The sequence below is a fragment of the Xiphophorus maculatus genome, chromosome 7 (assembly GCF_002775205.1).
Source record: "Xiphophorus maculatus strain JP 163 A chromosome 7, X_maculatus-5.0-male, whole genome shotgun sequence".
NCBI lineage: Eukaryota > Metazoa > Chordata > Actinopteri > Cyprinodontiformes > Poeciliidae > Xiphophorus > Xiphophorus maculatus.
The window spans coordinates 19,753,211-19,764,549 of NC_036449.1; the positions used below are offsets into that span (position 1 = coordinate 19,753,211).

The 11,339-nt window shown below is 35.6% G+C and overlaps 1 protein-coding gene across 1 annotated transcript; it reads right to left on the reverse strand.

Annotated features, from left to right (window-relative positions):
- Positions 1 to 602: 602 nt before the first annotated feature.
- On the reverse strand, positions 603 to 10,189 carry LOC102222000 (sorting nexin-4-like). The gene is made up of 14 exons (XM_005800702.3): positions 10,046 to 10,189; positions 9,338 to 9,462; positions 7,805 to 7,946; positions 7,525 to 7,674; positions 7,011 to 7,058; positions 6,807 to 6,862; positions 6,351 to 6,423; positions 5,983 to 6,044; positions 5,646 to 5,711; positions 5,402 to 5,491; positions 4,268 to 4,367; positions 3,890 to 4,035; positions 2,549 to 2,663; positions 603 to 2,399 (listed from the first exon to the last, which is right to left on the reverse strand). Exons 1-14 carry the CDS (start codon positions 10,187 to 10,189, stop codon positions 2,352 to 2,354), a joined length of 1,365 nt encoding a protein of 454 aa, XP_005800759.2. The 3' UTR covers positions 603 to 2,351.
- Positions 10,190 to 11,339: the final 1,150 nt, after the last annotated feature.

Here is an 11,339-nt window from a genome sequence, read left to right on the forward strand (position 1 = left end):
AGCCTTTATATTTCTAGAAAAAAACAAAAACAAAAAAAACATGTATCCAGGAATAGCCAAAAAATATATATGCATGCAAGACTTCTGGTGTATTTCAACATAATGTCTCTATTTTCACAGGCAGAACAAGTATAACATCAAACATTTCACTCCTTTTTGAGACGCTTTCTGGCCTAATTTTGAAACGGAAGGTGGCGCCATTTAGCTGTTTTCTATTGATTCCGCTACAAAGTTTTTCTCCATGGCAGGGGTCCCAAACTCCAGTCCTTGAGGGCCGCAGTCCTGCAGTTTTTAGATGTGCCACAGGTACAAAACGCTGGAATTAAATGGCTTAATTACCTCCTTCTTGTGTAGATCAGTTCTCCAGAGCCTTAATGACCTAATTATTCTATTCAAGTGTGGTGCAGCAAAGGCACATCTAAAAGTTGCAGGACAGCGGCCCTTGAGGACTGGAGTTTGAGACCCCTGCTCCATGGCATTACAGAACCAATTGCAATCATTTAGCACATTTCAAAGGTTTTTAACTCATCATAAAACATAATTGTGCAGTACGTAAAATAAAAACAATGGCTTGTTACAATTTAGTACAAAACAATTGTTTTGGTAAACAAGATTTTTATTTTTGGAATAGAGAAGATGTTGATCAAATTAGATGGAAAATAACTAGTATACAAAGAAAACTCTCAGTATACATACCATCAGATATTCTGAATGTAAACAGGAACACACCCAGGTGATTTTCCTATTACCAGCAGGTGTGGAGGCAAAACGCCAACATCGGGGAACGCCTGTTTGTGGTTAGCCAAATGACATTCAAAAGACAGACCTTTTATATGTTGTCCAGTTAAAGTCAGACTTTAAACACAGTAAGTCAAATAATAGATATTAAGATATGTAAAACTAGAAGTTTCACGTTACAAATGCTGAATATTGGGGAAAAAATGAAACAAAATGAGGTTTTCAATTAGTTTTAGTACAATAATTACATTTGACTCATTTACTATAAAACAAACATAATGCCTTAGCTTCAGAACATATCAGTAAATGGTACATCCTGAAAAAACCCCAAAGATTTGCAGCAATTCTCAGCACAACATTCAGATGTCAGATCCATTTGGCACCAAATTTCACTTCTCAACTGTTGTGATGAAATAGTTACTTATGTATTCAATTGGTTAATAAAATATCAAACAGTGAAGATGAAATTAATGAGTTACCTTTTTTTTTTTTTGGTCACAGAGGAAAAAATTGTTGAGGCACATTGACAGTTGCTATAAAAGGTTGACAGGCTTTTCTTTTAAAACGCCACTTGATTTGTTAAGGCAATAAAGCTCAACAGTACAGAAAAGGCAGAGTTTTTAACTCACATGAGCTGCTTTTCACACAAGCTAACAAGGTATGCAAAGTAGTACACACGTACACACTCAGTATTGACTTTTAGGTTGTACCTTTGACTGAACATACTCTTAGATCCTTTCTTTTAGAAAAACAAAGTCATATTATCCACCAGCCAGCTGTACCTTAAAAGCACTTGGTCATCAAAATATTGGTCAGCTTTCAATTAACAGTACCAGATATACCAAGTCTAATATGACATGACAAACCAGACTAAAAGGAATTTGGGAATGTAGTGGTTTTCTGAGTCTGTAGTGTGAGGCAGAAAGTGCTTCAAAATATATACGTCTTTGGCGAGTCACCAAACTCCTGGATATTACAGAAAACTGTTGTTGAAATTTAAAATTTAACAAAAGCTTTAAATTGTTTTTGTAGGTTTCATGTAAAGCAAACAATAGTCAAATCCGCAACAAAAAAAAACCAACAAAACTTGAAGCTGTTGGTGGTGCAAGTATTCACCACTAAAATTCATCCACTTATAGTCAGTTTCATTAAATATTGAAGAGTTCTCCACAGAAGGCAACACTAACTTGAGTTACATATAACAGGAACCTTCTCATGATTAGACTTAAAGAAATCTGCCGTGAAATCCATTTATTTAGAAAGAAAAAAAATAACAAAAAGCACACTGATTTTAGAGTTTTGAACAGTTTGTACCAAACTTTCTTCTTGGTCATGCTGATGATGGGAGAATAAAGTCTTGATTGCCTGCTGACGTACAATTAAGACACAGGCATTCATAAAAGATGGTTCAATACATGTCTTTTAACTCCATGGGCTGTTTTCAAGTAAATAAGTGAACGAGACAGGAGGAGTTGGGAGAAATAATATCAGTAACATTGAAAGCAAAAAGGAGGCAGTGTTTGCGGTCTCAGCCTGTCTCAGTGAGATGAAATGATGACAGGCCAAAGGGTGATTTTTTTTTGGTGCAGTGGTTGATTGGCCATTGAGAAGGCTCACATTTTATTGAAGCACTCTTTGGCGTTGGACCACACTTGTATTCCCTGAAAAAGCAAAGAGGTGGCAGAAAATGAGAATGTTTGAATTATGAAGAATGTTATACAGAAGAAAAAAAACTGGAATGAGAATGCCAGATAATCTAAACTACTAAATACATAAAGAAAATTATTTGGGAAAAATATGAGACGTGTACCTTTTTACACATGCTGATCTGCATGATGGCATAGCTGATCAACGCTTCACGCAAGTCTTTTTCCTTCTGCTCCTTGAACCGCTCAATGTCGTTCCATGCTTTCTCTACAAACTCTCTGATGACACAAACACAACCCATTATCAGTCTGTCTGTCAGGAAGAAAAACAACCGAGAATAAGTGAGAGGAAGAGGAAACTAACAATAGATGATTTTGTATGCTCTTCAGTTATTCATATGCTACTTCCTCTTTTTTTGTATTCACACAGGTGGCTTTTGTATATGAAACCACTGACTAGACAGACAGCTGTGCAACATCATAGAAATGCATTATCGACTACAGGGCTGAAAGCAACACTCAGCAGGGTTTGTTTGGCAGGGACAAGCTTCTAAGCAGACACAGCGTGACAGGTAACCGTGTCAATTGTCGAAAAGAAAAGACAGGAATTGTGGACTCAGTCCTGCACTAAGAAGAAACTCAAATAAAGACTCACCAGAGCTTAAAAGGTAGCAAAGTCTTTGTTTTTGTCTCACGCTGACTGCATGTTATCAAAAATGTCTCCACTAAACATTGGCCACCTAACTGACTGAAAGATATGCACAACCTTTAAAATGCATAAAACGCATTTGTCTGCACAAATGCGTAGTTGTCTGCACAACATCTGAATAACTTGCAATACTCAAAGTCATGATGACTGTTTTCTCAGCAATATACAGAAATGTGCATTGTCTTTCTGTTCTGGATTCAAAGTTAACATGGACCCTAAAAAGTGAGCTGCCTATACAGAAAAATAAGTGCATTAATTCAATACCAAGAGCATGTTTTCATTCCAGTCAATAAAATGAATCAGAAGTTCTACCGCCCCCCAAACTGACAATGTGCGGAGGGACAGTGTTTTCCAGCTCGCCATGAAAATGAACGGAAATACCAGCGGTCCGAGTTATGTGATCTCCCAATTAATACATGCGCTGCTGTGATTGCTTAATAAGCCCCAGGGTTTTTTGGCAGATTCTTGAATTTCTTTACGTAGAAATATCATGTGTTACTTTATGAGCTCTTTCACTTTATCATTTAGTAAGGCAGGTTCTATTTAATCAGATGGTTGTTTTTAATTCTACATGTCAGGCAATCAAGACAGGAATGAAAATCAACCTGAGAATGATTGCTTGATGGTATGAATAATTCAAATTAGACTAAAATAGTAAAAACAAATGCAATCCAAAAAGGGATAAATACTCCTAAAGCCTTGGTATTACTCAATTATTCACCAGGCTTAACTTAAAAGGCCGTTTCATATTATGAACTGCAACTTTAGAAAGTTCAAGTATGAAGGAAGGCCTTACTGGGACTCTGCGTTCTTCTCCTTCAGAGCTTCCTCTCCCTCTTGGATACTCTGTTCCAGGGCTGCCACCTTGCTCTCCCTCTGCTCCTGAGTCTCTTGGCCAAATAATTTACTGGTCATTCCCTTCAAAGAAAAGATTCGCACAGTCTGCATGCACACACAAGAAAAGAAAGAACCGTGTAAAGTGAAAGCAGAGTCAACACATCGCTCATTGCACAACTATTCCAAACTTTAGTTACAAAAAATAAATAAATAAATACATCACTGGTTAATGTTTATATGGACCACACCACACAAAAGCCTTATTAGTGTATTTTGAATTGGACACATGTTTTGATTTGGTACAAATGAGTGAGAAAAAAGTTGTTGTTGTTGTTACCCCTGTCTCCAGCTCTTCTTTCTGTTGCTTCTTGTAGGAGAGGTCCTGTGCTGCCATCTCCAGCTCGTACTGGATCAACTCATGTTTTCTACAGACTGATCTAAAACATACACAATTTTTTTAAATGCAAAAAGTAAATCTTTAAATTAATTTTTGTTCCAGTCAATGGTATTCTTTAAAAATACCTAATGTAAACATAAGGATTAAAATAAAGGACATATATTTTTAATGCAGCTACATTAACAGACAGATGTTCTGACAGGATGGCAGAGTTGCAGATGTTCCAAACAGGAACACAGTAAAAGGCTCTTAGAGGACATGCATTATTGCTTACAATTTGTTGTGGCTTGGCGACTGTGCAACAGCAGTACCAGCTGCTCAACTGTGCCATAAGCTGCTACCCACATGTTTTTAATTCATCCTTAAAAACAAAATAAAGGCAAACAAAAATCTGCTGATATTTGAGAGTTAGGTAAACCAAATAGCCAACTGGTAGATGAGGCTAAACCGTCAAGCCAACTGAAAGGCAGAATGCCCCCCGGTTCACAGTGTTTACATTATGTCGAGCCTTAAAAGTGGTAAGTGGAGTTTGATTTTCTATTATGTCTTACCTAATCAACACAGCCTTGATGCATGTCCAAAAATAACTGTAGCACTCTTGATAATCATTAATTTTTAAGGATACTTTGAGTTAAAAGAGGCCTTGCAAAAATGTTGGACATCTATTACACAGATAAACAGAGTTATGGACTGTTTGTATATTTTAAAATATGAAGTAAACATTTCAAAAAGGAGCATGTTTTTTTTTTTTTTTTTTACCGTTATAAAAATTACAATTCAAACTATGTGTGACAAATGCCAACTAATATTTGTTCTTCTGTTTTTTTCTGTACTATGATTAATACTTTGCACATTCAAGTAGTTCTATCTGGAAAACATAAAGATTTCAAGAAAAAATCCAAACCATTTATTTGAAAGGAATAACAAAAAAAATGTAGTACTGATTTATAAGGCATAATCACTTTTAAAAAAATCAAGCAGGTAGGGGACTCTGGTTGAGGCAAAATGGAGGATCACATTTTAACATTTTATGGCTGTTGATTATAGGAGTTTCAATCTTTTACAGTAATTTACCTGACAGCTTCTGTGTAGAAGAGGTATTCCTTCAGTTGGTCTGCATAGTGCTCTTCTTCTTCAAGAATGTCATCTATTGATGCAGCATACCTAGACACAAACACAAAAATGTATTTATGTAGAGATAAGCTAAAACAAGATATGTTGTGTCACTGTTTGCACACAGTGCTAATCTGTAACTTAGATAAAATAATCAGGTTTTACCAGAAAGGTAAAAGTTAGAAAGTCTCAGTCTGCTACTTACGTATCCATGTGGTGGCCAGCACTCTGCAATCCATCTCCCATTTCTTTTTCTATAGCACTCCACTCACTGAAAAACAAAGTTTTGAGCACTGATTTACCCCAACAGTTCTCTTTATTTTGTTGAAGCAATACGAGTTCTAAATATTTATTTTTTCTCTATATTCTTATACATTGTTCTACATGCTTAAATTAGTAACTAAAGGATTAAAATGGCACTTAAAGCATAACATTTCTGACAAAGGTAATTTTTAATAAGAATCTAAAATACTTACAACATCAAAACCATTTAATGTAATTGTTCAATTTAGAAAAAAAAGCCATAGACAATAGTTTCTTACCTGAAAACTCTGCCATAGTTGCCATGAACTTTATAAACCCCATAGAGTCTGTCTGCAACTCGCTGGAATAACAAACAGCCACATATTTATTTATTTTTATTTACCTTAGGTACCAGTAATTTCAGGATTTAAAGTTACATTCCAATTAATGTCAGAATATTCACTAAAAATGTTACATGGTATCTAATTACATGCGAGTATTGCTCCAAAATGTAGAAGGCTAATAGCGGATTATGTACAGAAATTAAAAGACTGAATGCCAGCTTATGTTCAAAAATATTCACAATCATATTACAAACATAGATATATTAAAACAAAATATAAGCTAAATATGTGTATTTGATTATCTACAGTGTGTCCAAACTTACTGCTCTTATCCTGAGTAACTGAGAGATGACGGTGCTCAAATCCTCACTGTAGTGTTTCAGAGCTGTGAATCGCCTAAAAACATGACAAGTCCTTCATTTGTTTTTCAGTTTATGCTAAACTTTAGTTTAATGATGCAAATATCTTTCTAAATATCAAGTAAATGTCTGATGAATTATATTTAAAACCACTCTGTATCTTGCAACCTATTTTACTACTACAGTCGTCATGGATTTTGTTTAAAATAAAAGTGTAAGCTTCAGCTCCAGAAAACTGCTGGAGTTAAAATTCTTTTAATAAGAAAAAAGTACTTCTAGGCTAATAGGTGTCACTTTCTTTTCTGTTCTTGAATTTCTTTAGACAGAGGTGTGATGTGTTGCTTTGTGATCTGGTTTAGCCTATTTTATGTTGCAAGATAGTTTCTATTTCAGTTAATTAAAAAACTGTTTACCACCTACTTGTCAGGATTCTTGACTCTGAACATGGCACTTAATGACTTTAATCTGGAGTCCGCCTTTTGGAAAAGAAGAAATACTTTTTCTGTTTATATATGACAAGCAGAAAATCTAAAGATTTGATGAGATTTAATATCATAAGACAAAACTGATATCACAACTACTAACACTAAGCAAATACATTCAACCACATTAACTTGATCCAACCTTGTCTTGGAAACCTGTCTCCAGGACTGCTTCCCTCCATCCCTTCTCCTGCGGACATTCAAAGAACACAAGGCAGACAGAGATACAGTCAAAGGTCAACTGGATCAGTTCAAAACATAAAAGTTGAAAGTGATTGAGAAAAACAAAAGGCCAAAAACTGTGACCTTTTAGACAGAGTATACTTACTACTCGTACTACTCTGTACCATTTATTCTGGGTCACCACAGAGTTACAAGAAAACTGCTAAATAGAAAGCTTAAAGTGAGTCTGACACAGCTCAGTGGCAAATTATCTTCAGCTAAAATTCTGTTTTTTAGCTGAATTTTAGCTAAAGGAATTCAGCTAAAAAAATTTTAGCTGAATTTTTTCAGCCCTTGTAACTCTTTGTAACTTTCAGATAAAGAAATGTTTGAATCACTTTTCTACCTCAAGTTTTAGATCTGCTACAAATGTTCAAGACGTTAAGCAACAGTGGAGTAAAAAAGGGTCATGACTTGTATATTTGGTTGCAAACCTCTGTGAGAAAGAGGAAAAAAATGCTATCGTTTGACAGGACAGGATGTGATGCAAGACGCAGCAGGAAGTTTTCCAGACCAACCCTCCGCCGCTCTACAAAATCTGGGTCGAGGTTATCTGCTGAAAGCTTGTGCCACACAAACTCTGCCTGCAAGAGACGGGGTCAAATCAACACATCAAAAATAGTAAAGGTAAAAACACAGATCCAACAATTTCCATACTATGAAACTGGTTTAATTAGTAGTACATTGTTCTACCATCACTTCAATCTCACTCACCCTTTTCTCTGGCAGTGGAGGGACGATGATATAGGGATAAGTGACCAGGAGATATGTTCTGAGAAGCTCAAACTCACTGTAGCGTCTCCACAAAGTGTCAGGTGCCACTGGTGTACCTCCTTCTGAGACTGATTCAGCTGGCCTTCAGGCAGGAAACAAATGGAATTAAACAGCAGAAAAGGAAAAGAAAAAGGATATTTCACTCTAATGTTTTAAGTGCATGTATAATATGTATGAAAAATGCTTTACTGATATTGTAGTTACCAAAAAATAACTACAGTATTTGTAAAAAATATATTATCAAAAACCACTGCTGTTGATGCGTCTGATTTGCATATTTCAGTTCTGTGGGGAAGGGCCATTTTATTACTTAATAAGCACACAACAAACAGAGCACTTCTAATGCTTTTCTAGTAACTGAATCAACCCAGCTTAAGACAAGAGTCCACTGTACAACAGCTCTTCCCACTTTAATTATAATTTATATGTTTATAAGTTGCTCATTCTGATGAGGTCATTCTCAAAGATCAATAAACTTTAAATTTTAATGAACTTTTAACACTGGAACTGGAAGATATTTTCAATATCCAAAATAAATAAACAAAACAGAACAGAAACAGCAAATAAAATGAACTATGAAGTCTCTGTAAACTTTGAGACCAAAGCTCTAGACAAGAAAGAGAGAAAAGAGAAAAGCGATAAGACATGAATTTGCTGGTTCATCATGTAAAACACTTCAGGCCTCATTAGTCAGCAGCAGTGTTCATTACTGCACAACTAGGCAGAGGCTGGCCAAGAAATGGCATTGATGGGATACTTAAAGGATAAAATCACTTATAAGGTTGGCCTGTCTAACTTCTGCCAAATGCATCTTAATCTTCAGGACCTCATAGAAACAATTATGAGAGAAAAGTGGAACTTCTTGGATTGTGTGAATCCTGTTTTATCTGGAAAATGTGGTGTAAAAACTGAATAAATGATCTTTACCAGAAAGCCCTGAGGGAAAATATCAATCAGTTTTTTTTACCGTCAGCTCATGGACACTTGCCTTATGCACAAGGACAATGATCCAAATCACACCAACAAGTTCACACCTGACTAGATTGTAGAACTTAATGTTTTGAAGTCTAGTCAAAAGTCTAAGCTTATATCTGATTGAAGTGGTCTTAAATAGGCCATCCATGCTGAAAAACTCTCCTGCAAAGACAAGTGGGCCAAAATTCCTTCACATAAATACAAGACTTTTTGCCAGTTATCAAAAATGCTTGATGGCTGTTGTTGCTGCCAATCAAATTCGATTGATGATTTTTATGCAAGTGTGATAAAAAGGTAAAAGCAGAAGAAATCTGTAAAGTGGGTTAATGGTTTTCTACTGCATTGCAAAAGCTTGTTACTCTGAGCGCATTATGCCAATAAATGTGGTACAAGTCAACCCACTGTGTTTATCCACATCCCCGTGAAGCTGTTGGTACATTGGTTAACTGAAGAAAGCATGAGCAGATATGATCAGATATCCATCAGTTCATAACCTACCGTGTTTCTATGAGGTAGACAGTGTAAGTTTCTTGCATGTTAACCGTGTTCTTTCCTGTCCTCTTATCAGCCTCTGCCACGCTTATCTCCATTTTCTTCAGCAGAGCCGTGCCTCTTTCCACCATCTAAAATCGTAAATATGAACCAGAAACATGAGCGAGAGCAGCAGAGGCACAGCAATGCCAGCCCAGGTGAGCAGAGAAGCTGTGACACAGTAAGACTTTTGAGCAAAACACAGTACAAATATATACAACAGTCAAATGAGTAAGAAAAAAAAATCTAGAACTTTTCATTTAGTTTATGATATGCAAACAAATCGCGGAGCATATGAGTCACCTGGATGAATATAAAGCTCATTCAAAGTAAACAAAACGTCCTGTCTCGGCTGCTAACTGGCAAGCTAACACCGAGAGCAAAGTTTAAAAAGTTACTGTACTCTCTGAGCACACGCACTGAAAGCGTATACTTCTAACATTAACAAGCAGATACAAAGGTTGAAATTACCGCTGAATTAAACCTTCCGTAAAACCGTAAAAATCTTCTTACAAAACCCAATGGAAAAGTATCCGCTGCTAAGCATAATTCGGCTAGTTTAGGCCACACTGGAAAGTGTTTTCTCTCGGGATAACTTGAGGTCGCTTTAAAAAAAAAAAAAAGAAAGAAAAAAGAAATCTCTGCTAATTTAAAAAGAATAAAACAAAATACAACCGTGTTTATTATGTTGTTCTCCGACTCCGTTGAAGTGATGTCGGTGTTGCAAATCACAGCCACCTCGTCGCTACTTCCAGAGTCTGCCATGATCATCTGACTCCTGCTATTATCGCTGCTGTCAGCTGAGCTGGCAATGCGCATGCGCACTACAGGAAAAGCCCTGGAAGTTCCAAATTTGTCTTAAAATAATGAATAAAAATATGAGAATTACACAGCACATTAATAAAGAAGTCACCCATAATTTGGAATTAAATCAAAAAGAAAATGGTTCAATTATCATGTATCCATTTACTCGAGCAATGTAAAGCACGTATATTTTATAAAAACAAATCAAATAATAATTATGTAAATTGTAAGAATTTGAAACACCACATAGTCCGTATCAGGACAATAATAGCGCAACAAAATAAGAATATCATTTCTTTTCCATTTTTCAGTTGACAAAGTTTTTATATGATTTTTAGGTGAATATAACACAACAGAGAATAACATTATTGGCAATAACAGAAATAATTCTACACTCCTACAATACTGATTTTATCATAAGTTCATATGACAGTCTTAATGTTTTGATTGTTCTGCATGATTAATGTTTTCATTCTGAAGACTTTTCTTTGGCAAGACTGACATCTACTGGTGTTACATTAATGTAGTGATTTGTTTTTCCCTTGGTTTGGTTATGCACTCATTTTGGATTCTCCTTTTGTCCACATAAACATAGCAACTTTTGAAAATGTATAACATGAATAAACAAACAAATAAATAACTAAATAAAGAAAGAAAGAAAGAAATGAAGGAAGAAAACAAAACCATTTGATCTTTGATATTTTGTCAAATCAAAACCACAAACCTAGATGTATTTTCATTGGTAGTATGTGAGATACATGAAAATGAATTTGCTCATAATTCTGAAGTGGAAGTTAATCAATACCCAGTTTCCAGATTCTTTTAACACATAAAAAAGTATGGCATTCTTTCAGCCTCCTGAGTCAATACTTTGTGGATCCAAGTTTCACTGCAGTTGAAGCTGCAAGACCTTGGGTTATGTATTTACCAGTTTTGTCCATCTTGACAAATTTACTGAAAATGTTTTTACATTTTTGAGAATAGCTTATACACAGTCAAATCAGATGAAGTGAATCTGGAAACAACAAATTAAAATTAGATTTTCACATTGCGTGAGTGGGAGTCTGTGACTGGGCCACTAACAACTTTTTGATATCATCCCAATAATTCCAGTTGCATGTGGCTGGATGTTGTCATTCTGGTAGATCTTATAAATCTACCAGGT